This window comes from Puma concolor, chromosome D4 (genome assembly GCF_028749965.1).
Source record: "Puma concolor isolate L17-30 chromosome D4, mPumCon1.1.hap2, whole genome shotgun sequence".
Lineage (NCBI taxonomy): Eukaryota > Metazoa > Chordata > Mammalia > Carnivora > Felidae > Puma > Puma concolor.
The window spans coordinates 27278074-27296650 of NC_141679.1; the positions used below are offsets into that span (position 1 = coordinate 27278074).

Below are 18577 nucleotides of genomic sequence, written 5' to 3' on the forward strand. Positions count from 1 at the left end.
ATGAATGATGAGACTAAAATAACCACTATACTGGTAAATTACTCATCAGAATTTAAGGTTAAAGGAAGAGTAGAATCTATTGGTCAGTTGACTATGTAGCTATAGCAGTTAGGGATGGCAAGAAAGGAGTGGTTGTAAAATAGACATATAGGGTGCTTCCCTTTATTTTTATTTTTTTAATTAAATATAATTTATTGTCAAATTGGTTTCCATACAACACTCAGTGCTCATCCCAACAGGTGCCCTCCTCAATGCCCATCACCCACTTTCCCCTCTCCCCCATCCCTCATCAACCCTCAGTTTGTTCTCAGTATTTCAGAGTCTCTTATGGTTTGCCTCCCTCCCTCTCTGTATCTTTTTTTTCCTACTTCCCCTCCCCCCTGGGGAGGGGATCCACATGAGTGAAAACATATGGTATCTGTCTTTCTCTGCCTGACTTACTTCACTTAGCTTAATACCCTCTCGTTACATCCACATTGCTACAAATGGCCAGATTTCACTCTTTCTCATTACCAAGTAGTATTCCATTGTATATATAAACCACACCTTCTTTATCCATTCGTCAGTTTATGGACATTTAGGCTCTTTCCATAATTTGGCTATTGTTGAAAATGCAGCTATAAACATTGGGGTACAAGTGCCCCTATGCATCAGCACTCCTATATCTCTTGGGTAAATTCTTAGCAGTGCCATTGCCAGGTCATAGGGTAGATCTATTTTTAATTTTTTGAGGAACCTCCACAGGAACCTTCTTTATTAACTAGCAACCCAGGCAAATGGGCATAAGCCATCTGCAACCTGGCCTGGGGAACCACCAACAGATAAAAAGATAATCTATGAAAGTGCCTTCCAGGTTCAAAATTCTGAATCATCAACATCTTTTTAAATTACACTAAACCAGAAATCCAGGCTAGGTATGGTTCTTTAAAAGCACAATTCTTTAACGAAGTAGATGTATAGAAGAGGAAACTCAGGAGCGAATAGAGCTTTTGGGTCAAAAATGTTTACATATACACACGGTTTAAAATCTGAAATTCTCTGATGTTAGAAAAGTTGACTTTACCAAGATAATTTAACCTTCTTAAGATAACAGAATCTAAAAAGCCCCATTAAGGTAGGCAGAAGAGCATAAAACTTGAAATTTTAGGAAAAAAAAGCTGCCACCAATACATTTACACTATCTTCAAATATCTAAAACATATCAATACATAGCTCATATTTGAAAAAAAGAATTTCCATACCACTCTGTGAAAATTCCAACATTTCATTTTGTACTTACAATGGCTGGAAATTGAATGTCGATGTTTACATCTGAATTTCTGAAACCTAATCTGCTACAGGATGACCCATATAATCTCAGAGAACAATCTGAAAAAAAAATTAAGTAAGTCATAAATAAAGTGAAATTTCTCAAAAGTCATAACAAAACACTGCTATTTCAGGAATGGAATCACCAATTAAAACTACACATGAAAGAAAGACAGTATTTAAGTCTGGCATAAACAAACTAAAAGGAATCGTTGACTCTCTGCTGTTGTCTTCATTTTTATTTTACGTAACAGGGAAGGCTATACTGTCTGTGGTTTAGCTTAACAGCCACGCTTTTCATGTCAAGTGTAAAACATGTCTAAAAAAATTTCTAAATTATTACTCTTCATTTTGTGCAGAAAATACTATTTGCAATGATTTTTACAATGTGAAAGTCAAAAAGGGCTGCATAACTTTGTCTCAGATCTATAAACTTGATAATATATTAAAGAGTTAACGGAAACATTTTACCTTTTAGAAAACCTGCATAGGTGTAATTTACTATAAAGATCATGTTCAGTAAAATAACCATAAAAATGACCTTCAGCATAAGGTTACTTTTCAGTAGGAATACTCATTATGAACAAAAAAGCCCTTAACATAATATACTCTATTTCAGAAAACTTTTGAAAATAATTATATCACTGATATTAACTTAAAATGCTAGGCAATAAGCAATTCGCTCTTCAGACGAAGGTGTGTGTGTGTGTGCGTGTGTGTGTGTGTGTGTGTGTGTGTCCTGCCTATATTTACATACAGCATTTTCCCTGCTAAGTTTTACTGTTTACTACCATTGTGCCAAAAAATTATTCCTTCTCATCAAGGGATTTTTTTTTTGTGGCGTTTTTAAGGTTTGTTAAATCAAGTGATATCTTTGAGTCTTAACAGTCTTCCGTGACAAAGTACATTCAGTTTTACAATGGAAATCTATGGCAAAAATTATTGAAATTACATATGTCTTTTCAGGAACTTGTCTACAATGTAAAGGATGAGACACAGAAATGATGAAATGAACAGATATCTGCCCTTTATTTTTATGAAAGTATACAGAAGCATGAATGATGTACTATATGAATGATTTTTCAGTAGAACAAATAGTTCTATGGGTGATATGGTGATAAATTCTGAATAGCGATTCCAACTCTCACTGTGGGTCAGAATCACTTGTGGAGCTTTCTACAAAATAGTTTTCTCTGGCTCCACAGGCAAAACTTGGAAAATTAACCAACAGCACACAAGATCTATTACAAAATAGTTTTCAGAGCTCATTATAGATGTTGCAATTCTTTTGAAAAGTGGTTAAACAGAACTTTTCTGGTACATCTAACCTGAAAATTACTCAAATGTACTTCTTAACTCAAAATACTATGTCAATTTAAAGAGACAGGAAAGTAAACAAATATATGCACAAGGGATTCACAGTGCCCCAATAATATGGGGCATTTAAAGTACCTGTGTACAATGAAATTCATAGTGAAAACAGGTTTAAAGACAATGCACGTAAAAGTCTTTGTTACCTTAGGGAAAAGCCAGGAGAAACAAAAACACACAAAAAACTAAGAGCTTCAGGACACGGCAAATCAAGTTCTGTTAGATGAAAATCGCTACTCGTAGGAAAAATGAATGAGGTACTTTTAGGTAGCTAAATAGAAAAACAAATCTAGAAAATACCTGGTAACTTGTGTTGGAACACATTTTCCATGATACGTTTAATTTCTAGTCTCTGTTCCAAGTTCTCATTGTGTAAGCCAAACTCCTGTACCACTTTGTCAATGGCAATACCAATTGCATTTATCTGGGAGGGTGTAGGCGGGGGTAACGTAGTGAGCAACTCTTCCTCCTGCTTCTCCTTTTAAGATCAATATTGAGATTAAAAATGACTCACACAGTTTTTACCTTCTACCATTCACTGAGACAACACCCTGTAGAATACTCTGGAATTATTTTTCTTAGCTCTCCCTCTCACCTTAGCTGTGTTAGTCTTCATCTCATCAAACATATATACTTCTTTATGCACATAAAGTGATAACAGAAGGCAGGAATTAGGAAAAAATGCAGGGAAAGAACATTAAAAGCAGCAATGACAAATTATTTGCTTTATTATGACTGGCATAAGGGCATATACCTATGTCCTATTAATGATTTCATTCATCCTGATACTGTTCTTAAAGAAATTCACAAGACTGTCCCGCAAAACATACCTGACCAATGTAAAGTATTTTGGCTAAAATAAAATTCAATAATATAGTCATGTTATTAATATCACAGTCTTAAAGAGAGGAAAGTCAAAAGATGACAAGTAAAAACAACTGAAAAGTAAAACATATTTGTTTGGGTTAAAGTTACCTTAATGTTTTTCTTGTGCCTCTTCTCTTTGATATGCTTATGGGCAAATGCAATGGATTCAATTAAAACATCACAAAGTTTGCAGGTGTACTTAGCTGTAGGGTAGTTTCTTGGTCGCTGTAATTCAAAGAGATTTATAGAGACATATATATGTATCTTCCAAAATACAGGCAAACAAAAATTAGCCAGAAATGATTTCCCCATCACTTTCAAAGCTGTTAATATATTATTGTCACTCTTTACTATCTTAATAGTCTTTTTTTTTTGAAGTAACTCTATTAAATCAAACTATCACTTTTATTTTTTAACCTGTAGTCCTTAAATACTAATAACTACAGTAGGATACCTGACTCCTCAAAGCACATATTACCAATTACTAACACAGTTTAAACCAAGACAACGATTTTAAGTAACAAATAAAAGACATTACCCTTTTGAGCCTGTCAATGAAGTCTCTCTTTAATCGCTCCTCTGCCTGCTGTAAGCCCAGGAGCTCTTTCATTGAAAGCACAGACTCATCAATCACAGGGCCTTCCAAGTCTCCATCCTGCTCATTTTCCTCATTTCTAGACCTCCGTGGCTTCCGAGGTCTGGATCTCTGCTTCTTGTTTTCTTAAGTTAGGGGGAAAATATTATTGGCAATATTGAATAATACTGCTCTGATGAAAAAGCAGACTGTACATATTTATGACGTAAATCATGTGATTATCAAAATGACATCTGAACACAGCAAAAGGAAAGCTCTTCCATGGATAAAATGCGTGAGTATTCATTAACCACCTCATCTGGACACATCAGTCCTCAGAAATCCTCTTTTTGGAACACTGAAAAAGAATCCATTTCAACCAATGTGATTTTCTCATTTCTTCCTGGTGTGCTCCCATACTCAAGCAATAGTAAAAATTATCCTCTGAAGGCAAGCATACTTGGAATTCTAATATACCTAGTCTGTCATAATTACAATATTAATGTATCATATTCTAGTGTGCCTGTAAGTATACTTGCCATTCCAATGAAAACTATCCATATGTGCTTTCATTTTTTGTAAGTGAACAAGCTCAACAGAGCAAAGGACAACAGGGTATCTCCAAAGAAGTCAGAAATCAACTACATTCTTATCTGGAGTGAAAATCCATCATCTAGTTGTAAATTTACCGTTAATGTGATTGGGCCCTCCTCCCATATTCATACAAGAAGTCCAGGCCAAAATTTTATTTACTGAGGACTAGTTCCCATCTTATCTTTACTTTCATTTTAGCTTCTTTAAACAGCCTGCACACTAAGCACATTTCAAAGAAAAACGACCAGTAGTTGGAAAAAAAGTTTTCTGTATGTACAGACTAATTCATTTAAACTCTGCTGTTAGTTCTACAAGCTTTGTAACTAACAAAACTTTTTTCCTTTTTTTAAACTTACAACTTTTCTATTTGGGAAACTGAAGATGACTGTGGGATTGATCTATAAACAATGGTTTTCAAGAGCTTTGATAACTTCTATCAAGCTCTGAAAATGAAGCTACCAGTAATACATATGATCAAAATAAAACTCATTTCCCCAATTAAAATGGTGACAAATGGTTTGAATAATGTTTAAGTGGCTTACCAAAAATTAGTCTTTCAAAATAGAAATGTACTGAAAAGCCCTGCATGAGCCAATTCCTAGGTCAAGTTTACAGTGGAACTCATTTCTTCTATGGCACTTACAATGAATCAGTTGACTGAAAAAAATTCTGAGTCAGAAAAGGGAGGTACAGGATCTCTAATTTGAAAAAAGCTACTGTGAACAGCTCTAAAGAAAAAGTAGCAAGCGTTGTGCTTAAAGTACCAGAAGGTGAATATATAGTGAAATTCTGTGAATAGCTTCTATAGTATAAGTGGCAATTAAAAGAAATTAAAGTATTAGGACAAATAGTTTCTTTAAAAAGGCAATCAAAATGGACCAAATAAAATACTAAAAGGTAAGTATCATTTGCAGACAAAAATCAGTCTACTTTAATACTTAACACTCCTCTACTCCCAATTAATTTATCATAATCTTTTAAGGACAGTGCTCTTGGTCTGCATGAACTTTTTTTTTTTTTTTAAGTTTCATTTTTGAGAAAGAGAGAGCAGGGGAGGGGCAGAGAGAGAGGGAGATGGAGAATCCCAAACAGGCTCCACACCATCAGTGCAGAGCCTGAGGCAGGCAGGGCTCAAACCCACGAACCGTGAGATCATGACCTGAGCCAAAACCAGGAGTTGGACACTTAGGATGCTTAACTGACTCAGGTGCCCCAGTCTGCATAAACTTCTGAGACAAGAACTTCTTTTAACTTAGCTGTGTGTCTATTCACATGTAATTTGCCTATCATTACAAGGTCTACACTAAATAATTACATCTGTGATTTCAGTGTTCATAATAAGTTTCTTACTTTGACGCTCATTAGAGATTTACACTAATATGTGCAATACCCATTAGAAAAGTCCACATTAGCTTACAAAACTGTAATTGCTATGGAACCCAATTTCTTTAACTCCTCCCTTCTTGATCACAAAGGCTTCTCACCTATTTGCTGTCATTTTCCAAAGTGACTTCGATTTCCCTCCAAAGAGTACAATTAATTCCTTATTGCTTTTTTAAACATTTTATTTTCAAGTAATGTCTACACCCAACGTGAGACTCGAACTCACAACCCTGAGACCAAGAGTCCCACGCTCCACAGACTGAGCCAGCCAGGCACCCCATTCCTTGTTTTTATACAGAGAAGTGGATGGCTGCAGAAATTCAGATGATGATGACAGCAGCTGTCATTACTGAGTATTTTTTTATGCGACAGATGCAATGCAAGGACTTTATGTGCACTGCCTCGTTTAATCCCTACAGTGATCCTGTCATAGATGCTAATGTTATCCCCATTGTACAGATGGGGAAAATGCTGGCCCAAGAAAATAACTTGGTTCAGGGACACATGACTAAATCAAAGTTAACAGGATTTGAAGTAAAGATTGAAGCATGGATGGAATTCTGAAATCCAGCCTTTTATCTAACAATGTAAGAACTGGAAAGAACTTACTGAAATCCATATCCATTCACATTTAGAACAGACTGTAACTGACAAGACAGTATCACCTTCTGAACTGAGTTTCACAGGACTGCATGGTAAAAATAGCAAGTAAAATCTCATTGACGGGAATCTTGGAAGGATAAAGCTGGGTACTGCTAAAGAGTTCCCATAATTCGAGGAAGGCAACCTAGCTCATCTCATGTGTCTTGTAACATGAATTCTCTATATACACTATTCCAAGTCTCCCACATTTTATTTGCATATGGCCCATTATTCCATTCACAAAGGACATGTGTATTTGAGTGGATATTTTCCAGCTAAGATCACTAATGGCATTGTCCCAAATACATTACATTGGCAATCTAGGATATGTGAGGGATGAAGTACAGGGCGGTAACATAGAACTGAAAGATAGAAAATAAGCATTAAAAAACAAAGCAACTCTAAGATAATTTTCATTATATCTTCTCACATCATTTAATGAGACCCTTGCTTATTAAGACATAATTCTGATTCAAGAAAATTTCAGTCCCTTTAACGGGATCCTTTTTAGGATCCTGAGTGCAGTGCAAAGTTTATACTTCAAATTGAATTTCTCTCTACAGTAAGCAATTTTATACCACAGCTTAAAATTATTTCCTTTCTGAAGATTTTCAAGGGCTAGAAGCTGAGCAGTCCTTCATTTAGCAAATGTGAAAGAACATACCTCTTTTTCATATGGAGAGAATATGGGGGTTTGGGGATTGCCTTCAATTAAAAGGATAGTAAAAGTATGTACTTCCTGTTCAAAACCACTTAAAAGCAACTTTTTTGGTTGCTTTTCAGACTAAACAAGAATACATATATGAGGCTTTCAGTCTGTTAACAGTCCCTATTAGTATTTGTCTGGTTGCAAACTTTCGTTCTATAAATCTTGTTTCTATAATGCTACTCAAGATCAACTTTGTTTTTTTTTTAAACTATTGGTAACTAAGTTAAAATGTCCATGTCCTACCTGGACACAGGAATACAAAAATACTTAAATGTACACAGACTTTTAAAAAGAAAAACACAAATCAAAAGTCAAGAAATTATCAATACATGTTCCGTTCCCCTCTGTCAAATTCAAGGTCCAGTGAGGCCGTTAATGGCCAAACCAGCACAGTACTCAATTTCAGGTTCACTTCCTCATCTACCACCCAGCATAATCAGTCTGGATAAATTTAACCTTGCCAAGCCACAGCTGCCTGCTTTGCAAAATTGTGATTCTACCTTGATATATCACGACAGAGCACTGCATCAGACACTACCTTCAAGTTCTTTCTAGCATCCTTTCTAGCTTCAAGATTTATGAGGCCAAGATTTTCTCTCCTGACTGATTCCTTTGTAACACCTCATTCTGTTTGTACTCTTTGATACAAGGAATTTTCTCTTGCTTTTCCTACCTTAAGAAATATAAAACAGCACCTTTTCTCTCATTTAATACTATCAAAAGACCCTCTAAAAATAAGTGACATTTTCTCTGTTAAGTATTCTACATGTCCAGGTCACAAAATCAAACTCCTTACCAGTAAAATACAGAAATGTAAGCTGGTCACTGTGAGATAACATGAAAGAAAAAGGCCTCTGGACACCTAGGAGAGTGCCAATATTGCCTAGATGCATTTAAATTTAAAACAAACAAACAAACAAACAAACAACTTTAAAGTGCTGGCCAGTTTGCCACCCATTCTATATGGTCACTAAAAAAAGGCTCCCAGCCAATAAATTTAAAAGCCCATTTTTCCAGGCATAATTTGCATTTTCAGACTAAATACTGTTTTACTTTTTCCTTCATATTTATGAGTTTATTTCATTTCAGTAATTATTGTCCATTAGATAATTTTCTTGTTTATAGAAATTATGGCTACATGGACAAAATCTACTATCCACCTTTGAGAAAAATGTATAAATAATCACTTTGGGGCAATTATTATCAAGCACACCTGGCCCTTAGAAATGGGTTTTGGTTCTACGGAAACTAAAAGGCAAAACTTATCTGTATTTCTGACTTTCGAAACTTAGTGTCCCAGTCTGTTTGCCGTGCAGCTCACTGTTGAGCAAAGAAAAAAAAAAAATCCTGGACTATCCTCCTCTGGAGATCGATGCTCCCTCCAAAAGACATATAATCCTCTGAGACAGGAAATCTATGTGGTCTATATTGTGTATTTACATCGAGTAAGATTTTTTTTTTTTTTAGCTTTATATTCTGTCATTTATATTATGGACACATTCACTATTCAAATACAAAATTACAATACATAATTTAGAAAATACATACACACCACTCAGAAAATATGAAACAGTCCCCAGGGGGATATCATCACCCTCTTCTGTAGAAAGCACCAATGGGAAATATGTTTACCGAAGGAAAATGAGCCTCATGGCACAGTAAACTTTTAAAGAGACCAATACATGCAACGTGTTGAAGCTGCCCAAATGCCAAGATTACAGTTCTTAAGAGTATTCGCATTAAATAAGCAGAGACTATGAAAAATTGGAACTGCATTGCTGAAAATAATAAACCTCATTTGGATGACAAAGAAAAGATACTGCGACTTTGGGCTTGTCACTTGACAAGTTGGAACACATTACCAGGGCTTCCTGCTTCCATTTCTGACATGGTTTCTAGGCTTGTCAAGTCTTTATGAAACAGTCGTCTTACAGTTCTGCAGCCTCGTCCATCCTGCCACCTATATCCATCTTCGCTTTCTTGAAAGGAGTCTTTTCTTGGTCGGTTTAGAACAGGAATTCTAGGTCCCGGTTTGAATTCCCTCCAGCTGTCTGAATTACCAGCAAGTTCATCAGAGAGCCATCTCTTACTCTGATCTTTGTGGTTGTCATTCATCCAAGCGGGCTGACTGTAAATTGGGTTTTTAAATGCATAGGGATTGCTGGAAACAGCATATGGTCCTTTTCTGGGGGTATTCCCATAGTTCCCTGGTGTTAATTTTTTTTTTGGAAGGCCTTTTTCCATTTTACTGCTATGGCCTTTAACATAGTCATCCATTATTAAATAATCTTGCTGGGGGTGAGCCCTTCTGAAATCCTCATCATCTATAGTTCCTCGGTCTTTAGCGCGTTTCACAAAATAAGGTTTTGCGGCATCTCCCATGGTCTTTGACTTCAGTTTTCTTACTCTGCACCTGGAAGAAGGCATTTTGGGAAATTATCAAACCATAACAAGATATCATACCAAGCATGTGAAATACCACACGTTTATTGCACAGGTGCTCAAAAGTCTGTAAGAAACTCTTCCTTTCCTAATTTCCATCACATCCTAATAATCAGCACATTACACCAAAAGTTGGGAGGCTTGCTTGAGTCCTATAATAGTCTCCATGAAAATTAGTACTTACTATTTAACGTGACGATTACATCTGTGACTAAGGGAAGCTCCCTACAGTCTTGAGAACTGCAGTATAAAAAAATGTTACTCACACCAAGTTGGTTGGCTTCACCTATAAAACAAAAGCGCTCCTCCACAAAACAAAACAAAACCCTCAACCCAAGCCTACGCTGTTAGAAAGCTCCGGAAACAGTCTTAAAAAAAAAAGTTGGCAATTACTTTTAAGTGTTATACAAAGTAACCAAAACTTTGTGTGAACGTAGCTCATCTCCTCTCAGCTTCACTTTTCTGTCCCTTCTCCGACCTCCAGGGAAGGGCTTCGGCTCCCCCTCACTACCACTATTCAGAACCACAGGCTTCGGTCGCCTGGGCTAAAGAGGGGCTCGCTCCCCACCAAGAGTCCCCTCTAGCGAAAGGGACTGGGTTTCCCACCAAGAGACAAGTCCAGCTCACCTCCCCAGTCCTCATTCTCTAACCCCAAACAAGTTTGGTTTTGTCAAGAACAGCATTTCTCCCTCTTCAACCCCCCGTCTGATCGCCCCACCCCCGATCTGCCTCAGTTTCCACCCTTCGAGGCCGGAGGCAGAGAAAGAGGAGGCGTCCCCGCACTCCTGGCCACGAAGCCACCTCGGGGACCAGGAAGCAGGAAGTGACCTGCCTCCTCGATGGGGTTCCGGGGTCCCCCCGGCCGGCCAGGGGGCCGGGGTCCAGTGCCTCCACCCAAGTCCCTTCTTCGCCGGCGCCGGCAGGGTCTGACACAAAATGAAGATGCGGACTCGAACCCGGGAGCTCAGTCCCCGCCGGCCTGGGGGCTCCCCGGTCCTCGCAACTGGGGCGAGGAGGCCGGCGGGGGAAGGAGCCAACGTTTCTCCCGGGCCGGGCCCGCCCTCTACTCCGGAGACGAGGGAACCCACCGGAGACCCACCCCGGAGGCGAGTCTGGGAGGGACGCGGGGAGAAGGCGCCCCGGAGCACTCACCACCTCCGCCGCGGTCCCCCGCCTCTTCCTGTCCCGGCCGGGCTCCCTCTCCGTGTTTTCCTTCGGCCCCACTTCCGGCGCTCAGCGCTGTCTCATTGTGCGCGATTCGAAGCCGGCGGTGCCCCCGCCCGAGCGCTCCGCCGCGCACGCCGGAAACGCGCGCTGCGCCCGCAGGGCCGCCCGCCGCCCCGCCCCGCCTCCGCCCCGCCCCCGGCCCGGCCCGCCCCGCCCCGCCCGCTTCCGCCGCCGCCGCCGCCGCGGTCGCGCGCACCCTCCGGGGCTCCGGCGTCGAGTCTGGCCGGGGTGCCCCGCTCCGCCCCTCCTCTCCTCTCCCGGGGCCGGCTTCCTAGGCCTCGCTAGCACCCGGGAGGCGCGGGCGAGCAAGCCTCTTGTGCTCCGCGGGAGGCGCGGAGCCCGGACGGCTCGTGCGCCGGCGGCGCGGCTTTGCCCCTGGATGCTCTTGGTTGCGGGCGAGTGCAGGGCAAGTGCAGCCTGAATGTGAGGACTCTTGCTGTTTTTCTGACGATTACGATTCAGCGAGGTCTTAGAAATGCCCGCATCTAAGCCGTTCACCCAGATCTCAGTGTGGTCAAGGGAAATGCTTCGCTTTTTTCTTAGACTGGCTACGGATTTGTTTTACTGAACAACACAAAACCGTGTTTTCGAGAGTCTGTGTAATCGCAAAGGATGATCCGGGAGAACCATGCTCGAAATTTTGAAAGAAGAATGCACACCTGGCATTAACAAACAACTCGGGGTTCCTTTTCTTTTCTTCTTTTGACCGTGTTACCTTCCTTGCTGTCTTGTTCTAAATGCTTTGAAAGCCTCGAACATCTAATAAAATCAGGGAGTGTTGAGAAAAGTTGACAGTTTTGGTCTCTCTGCTTTTTAGGAGCATTTAAATTTAAATCCATGAGATGCTGCGGAGCAAAGGTCTTAGAATAATAATGGACACATAAGCCCTGGGTATTGTCAGGCACTGTTCTGAGGGCTTTACAAATATTAACTCTAATCTTCACAACAAGTCCTCCAGGAAAATACCATTATGCCCGTTTTAAAGATGGGGAAATAGTATTTATGGTAAAGTAAAGGGCGCTGCTGGAAACCACTTAATGAGGCAGAGTCCTTTATTAACTACTGTCTGTGCTAAAGGTGATTTAAAACGTGTTGGTGCTACTTTTGTATAATGCCTTATCTAGATGCTTTGGGGTCTGAACAGACGTGAGAATCTAGCCAATAATCTGTCCGACAGGCAGACAATGGCTTTTAACAGGGTCTAAAGGGAGTGTAGTGATACATGAATACATTTATTATGGGACGGTAGCGTCACCACACCCAGTTGAGTAATTTTTATACAAAAGACCTGGTTGAGGAAAATTCGGCCTCAAGTGTCTCGAGTTCTACAGAATCACTGGAGGATACATCCTTTAAGAATTTAAAATATTTTTTATTTGCATTCTCTTCGATGTGTTCCCCAATGCCTAGCATCCATTCTGAATGTGCTTTTGAGATTTGTCTTGAGGGTAAACGAGGCTCTCTCAAATGAGATGCAATACTAATAAAAAGATAATGGCAACATAGCTCTTTTTGTCCATATTGTACTGCAATGGGGATTTAAATTAATCATGGGGATCCTTAAAATCCAGTTGTAAAGTTTGGTTTGATTCTTCTTTGGTTGTCACTGTAGGGAATGCTGAGTTTCTCAGAATCTTTGTGAGGATTGTTTCTTGATCTAGACATATCTGTAGCAACTTGAAGCAGAAATTTTGGGGGCGGTCTGGTTCAGGGGATATTAACACTGCTCCGTATGTTACCATGTATCTTCTGTCTTCAACCACATGCCTGACATTGTGATACATCTTGACAAGTCAACCTTTAACACACCCAGGGCTGGTGTTCTTTTTCTTTGCAGCCGGGGAGTCAGAAGTTCAGGGTTTGTGTTCATAGCTTTGTAGGCCAATTTTTTTCCTAGTGTGTTTTATCTACTTTGTTCAGGGAACTGTTGGCTCCTTCAAATACGTCTGAAATCCAGTGTTCTCTTGCCATCTCCACTACTTCCAACCTGTTATCACCATGATTCACGGCATTGCTGCAATCATCAGCTTTTATTTTTGCCATCCTTAATCTCTACACGACAGCCAGAAAACTGATATTTAAAATCTAAGCCAGACTATGGTTTTCCCCTCAAGACCCCTCAGTGGTTCCCCATTCCTGTGGAAGTAGAAGCCACAGTTCATAGAATGGCTACAAAGCCCCTCCCTTTACTTCTGATCTCACCCCTAATGCCTCTTACCCCTTCATTCACTCCACCCTAGCCACACTACCTTCTTGTGATTCCTTCATCACACCAGGAGAGTTCTTGCCTCAGGACTTTGCACTGGCTGTTCCCTTAACCTAGAATGCTTTCCTTTCTTTGGTGTCTGTTTTGTTCACACTCTCATCTCCTTAGTATCTTCTCTCAAAAGTCATTTCTCCCTTCTTTTTACTTTTTAAAATTTTTATTTATTAATTTTTATTTATTTATTTTGAGAGAGGGAGAGAGAGCGCGCACGCATGAGTAGGGGAGGGGCAGAAAGAGAGGGAAAGAGAATCCCAAGCAGGCTCCACACTATCAGTGCAGAGCCTGACACAGGTCTTGACACCGAAAACCAAGATCGTGACCTGAGTCAAAAACCAAGAGTTGGACGCTTAACCGACTGAGCCACCCAGGTACCCCTCTCAAAGGTCATTTTTCAGGGCACTGGGTGGCTCAGTCAGTTAAGCAGAGAGCCCAACACGGGGCTTGAATTCACGGACTGCAAGATCATGACCTGAGCCGAAGTCGGATGCTTAACCTACCGAGCCACTCAGGCACCCCTGTAAAAACCCAATTTAAATTGTAACGAGGGCACAGGGCTGCAACAGCACCTGGCTGCAGGTGTCCCAAGCAGGCCAGCCACTCACTTTTGACAAAATTCGAAGGCCGAGAGACAGTGGTGGTGAAACAGGAAAGGAATTTATTTCAGTGAGGCCAACACCAGGAAGACCACAGACTAGAGTCTCATAGACTGTCTCCAAAGTGCTGAAAATACTTCTAGGTTTCTTTAAGGAGAATGTGGGACAAAGGTGGGCGGGTACGTGCCGGTAGGCAGTGAAGTTCAGGTAGATCATTGTCTTGGAGTCAATCACGTGGGGTCTTGTTGGCTCGGGGCAGTGGTTATTGCTTGAGGGAGTAATTTCGGGTTCCCATCACAGGATGCTTTGCCCTGCAGAGTCTTTTGTGTGAGTTAAGAGATAAGCTGGAAGGAACTTAATTAGGAAGTACAGACTGAAGTAAAAATAGAGGTAGTTGAAGTCCTCCGTCAAAACTGGCTTATACAATGAGGATTATTTATTGGCTCACAAAACTGGAAGTTCAGAGTGGTGGTATAAGCTTCAATGTCAGCTTTATCCAGAGGTTACGCCCTCCTGTGTATATGGACCTTGTCTTCACATACACAGGAGGGCATAACCCAGGGGGGGCACGATGACAGTGGCAGTTCCGGATGTCACATCAGTCCACCACCATACCCAACAGAAAGGAAGGTGGCCTCTGGAAGCCAGGAACAACTTTCCAAGAAACTCTTGCAAACTTAAATCAATCTTTGGGAAGGGGGATGCCATTACCCTTAGACCAGTGTTTCTCTACTATTGGACTACAGGCATTCTTGGGTTGGATAGTATTTGTGGGGGGGGGGGGCTGTCCAGTGCATGGCAACATGTTTAGCAGTGTCCTTGGCCTCTACCCAGTGGACTTCCCCCTAGTTGTGACAATCCAAAATATCTCCAGGCAGTGCCAAACATCCCTGGGGAGCAATATCACCTCCAGTTGAGAACCACGTCTTAGACCTTCAGGCTCACCCTTGGAGCGAGGGGGTAGGGTCGGTTGACTTTGGGGCACTTGCATTGTTTGAGAGAGGATGAGATAATGAATGAAATCTAGGTCCTATGAGGAATGAGAAAGATGAGAATGCCAGCCAACAGTGTTCATTTCACCTCTCTTAAACAAATTCACCTCCAGACTTTGCAGCAAACTTTGGCTTTCCCGTAAATCAGGGTATACGTGGGAAAATTGAAAAATGTGTTTAGAATTTTGCTGTTTGATCAGGGAAGACCTTCCAGTCTGATATCCACCTTCTTAGAATATCAGAAGAGACAGATGCTCCTTCCTCTGCTCCATGGAAGTCAGAGGACAGAAGATAATTAGTGTTGTATTGGAGGGAGACAACATTCAGGGGGCCTTTGAGGGGCTCTCATTGTACAGTCTTTTCAAAGACCTTCCTCCAAATCAGGTTTAGGCTGGACTTTTAAAAAACATTTTTTTTTTTAATGTTTATTTTTGAGAGAAAGAGGCAGAGCACGAGCGGGAGAGGGACACAGAGAGAGAGGCAGACACAGAATCCAAAGCAGGCTCCAGGCTCTGAGCTGTCAGCACAGAGCCTGACGCGGGGCTCAAACCCACAAACTGTGAGATCATGACCTGAGCGGAAGTCGGATGCCCAACTGACTGAGTCACCCAGGTGCCCCAAGTCTGGACTTTTCTAATTTCTGTGGCTTGAGGAATTGCCAAGAGCTAACAGACTCTCCAGCTCCTGCCTGCCGAAGAGTCTTAGCTTACATTATTCCAGGACCTTCTGTTTACAACCTGGAACATATGTTGCATAAAGTAAAAGAAGTTAATTTCCAGTGCACATTGTCAAATCCCAGGAAAATCAGGAAGCTAGTGAAAACAAATAACTCAAACCTAGATTTTGTTTTTCCTGAATTAGCCATATACTTATGGTCATTCATTTATTTCATTTTTTTCGAGAAATGTCGAGTGCCTGATAAGGACCCTTATGAGTGAGGGAAAACAGACACAGTCCCAGATCTTGAAGGGTTGAAAAATACGGTAATGGTGGCAGATGTCCTGAATTTGAAAATTTAAGACTTGGCTTTGAGTCTCCTCCCCCACATTGATCTAGTCTTACTCTGGTGCCCTACTCTCTCCTGGGAACTATGGGAGAGAAATTTTAACTTGCCAATTAACATACCTCAGTCTTCTGATTTAAATCAGACCTTTGATGGTTTGTGTGAGCGATAAGCCCACTGACCCATCAGAGGAGGGATGAAGAGACTCGGAGCACAGTGAAGCAACATCCTTGCAAGAGCAGGTGTCTGATGGACAGGCACACCTGGGGCAGTTACAGCAGACAATTTATCTCCTAGCATTCAAGTCCCTCCCCTGGTTCCTCATTGGCTGAGTACTACAAAGGTTATAGCCTTACCCGGAAGTCTCCTATGTCCATGTAAGGTAAAAAGTAGCCTGACTTGGGGGGTGGGAGGTGTGCCTGGGTGGCTCAGTCAGTTAAGCATCTGATTTCAGCTCAGGTCATGATCTCCTGGTTTGTGAGTTCGCGTCCCACGTCGGACTCTGCTGACAGCTCAGAGCCTGGAGCCTGCTTCAGATTCTGTGTCTCCCTCTCTCTCTGCCCTTTCCCCACTCCACTCATGCTCTGTTTCTCTCTGTCTCTCTCAAAAAGAAATAAACATAAAAACAAAAATAAGAAAAAAAATAGTCTGATTGGAACAAATGCACCTTCCCTGAGGTGATGCAGAGACTGTCAGTCCCTCCTCCCTTTGCTCTTGGGCTCATGCTCATTGCAAAGCCCTTGAAAATAAGCATGCAAAATGGAGAGGGGAATAAGAACCAGGAAGTGAAGTATCTTAAGGTTTGGAACTCCATTGTTGGGGTGGGGAGAGGTTCATACATCTTTCCAATAGTCTGTAAACCTACTGTTAACTAGACAGCACAGCTTTTATTTGGTATTTCTGAAAATGAATCATCTCCTTCACTCCTCACAGTTTGGTCTCTTGAATATGTGTCCCATTGTTCAGATTTCCTTCTCCACTTTCCTAGGATGCTACCTGGGGATGTGATGCTCTGGAATCGTAGGACCAGAAAGACGTGTCCCTGGGTACACATCCACAGGCTCTGTGAGTGGACCTGTTTCTTTTCTGGTGTCTTTCCCATTGTTCTTTGCCTTGTTGCTAAATACCTATCTAAGGCTGAGTCTGAGGTTTGGGGACTCGTGGTTGGTTCTGTCAGCCCAGTCCACCCCCAGTGGTTCGATGTTGTCAACTCAGACCTGCCCTATACTTGAGGACATTGTGCATCCCTCTTGAGGTCTAGCTGCAACTCCTAGGTGATTTTTCAGCATGGGTGCTCTACAACCCACCCCCCAGGCCCCTCCAAGTCTGGCAATTTCCAGGTTACTTTGCCATCTGTCTTTCTTGGCACTGAGAAGAATCCAGAAATATCTGGATTCTTTTCAAGGACATGTAGAATCTCAAGTATGCCTGAAGTGCCAATTTCAGCCTTCCTCTGTGTGACTGTGTCCTGCTGTTACTTTTACACTCCCCAGATCACCCTATTTGTCTCTTGGGTCATCTACTTCCCCCCTGGTTCTGAGCTGGGGATTGTTCATGTGCTCCAAACTTTCCCCTCAACTAATCTCACCCTCTGAAGGATGGGAGGTTCTGCTTCCTCTTCCTGTTGCCATGGATATGAGCAGCCCTGTCTTTCCATCCTCCCCACCTCCCAGCCACAGCCATCTCTTTTCCCATGGAAACCCAATACCCAACTCCAGGCTGTTTCTTAGATTCCACTGCATGTCTCTCAAATGTCATGGTGGAGAAAGAGCCTCTCATCTCCATACTCATCAAATGCCTCACTCTAGACTTCTCTAGGTTCCCTGTGGGTCTTCCACCCCCAGGGCTTCCTAAGGTTGAACCTCCCAAGAAGCCTCTGAGTGATGAAGGCGCATAAGGCAAGCTGAGGGCAAAGTACAAGCTGACAACCCCCGTTCCTCCCCCAGGGTGGAATATGTGTGGTATTCCTCAGGCACTCCTGGCTGCCCAAGCACAAAGGAAAGGACAGAAAACAAATGGTTAAACTGATAGAGTCTCCATCAGTTTACAAATATCTTATCAATAGCCTAATCTCCAGGAAGTGCCTACTGTGTTAATGATAATGCTTTGCTAGAGGGAAAAACAACCTTAGCTTGACAATAGCTAGGCCTCTAGTAATCTGTGAGTCTTTTTTAGCATATGGAAGTCCCTTTAAGAACTTCTTCTTGACTTTACCTCCCTCAACTCCACAGTGTATAACCAGTCACTCTTCACCACCCCAGTGCAGCTCTTCCTGGCCACGGGTCCCATTCCCGTGCTATAATGAAATCACCTCTTTTGCACCAAAGACATCATCAAGAATTCTTTCTTTGCCGTCAGCTTCGGACTCCCACCACCACTCCAGAACCCCATCATGAGCGTTCACTGGATCTGGAACCTATGCCCCAGGGCCTGCAGCCCTCCCTTGGCTACCTAAAGCTGAGGCTATCTGAGGCCATCAGAACTCATCACTAGGCTGTCTTCGGCTTTCAAGATCCAACCCTCAGAAGATGCCAGGAAGCCACTGCCTCTCTCCTTGCCAATGGGCCCTGCACAGATGGAGAGCTGGATACTGGACCCAGGGGCAG

General features: G+C 41.8%; 1 protein-coding gene across 7 annotated transcripts in view; it reads right to left on the minus strand.

Annotated features, from left to right (window-relative positions):
* Positions 1–11177, minus strand: part of TUT7 (terminal uridylyl transferase 7) — a 61394-nt gene extending 50217 nt beyond the window's left edge. For 3 of the 7 annotated variants that reach the window (XM_086685131.1, XM_086685133.1, XM_086685127.1), the window contains exons 1-6: positions 11043–11177; positions 9311–9861; positions 4085–4266; positions 3655–3771; positions 2980–3157; positions 1280–1368 (exon numbers count right to left, since the gene is read on the minus strand). In XM_086685131.1, coding sequence (XP_086541257.1) covers positions 1280–1368; positions 2980–3157; positions 3655–3771; positions 4085–4266; positions 9311–9830 — 1086 coding nt within the window. In that variant the 5' untranslated portion in view covers positions 9831–9861; positions 11043–11177. The other 4 variants (XM_086685134.1, XM_086685128.1, XM_086685130.1 and 1 more) reach the window with 4 other exon arrangements.
* Positions 11178–18577: the final 7400 nt, after the last annotated feature.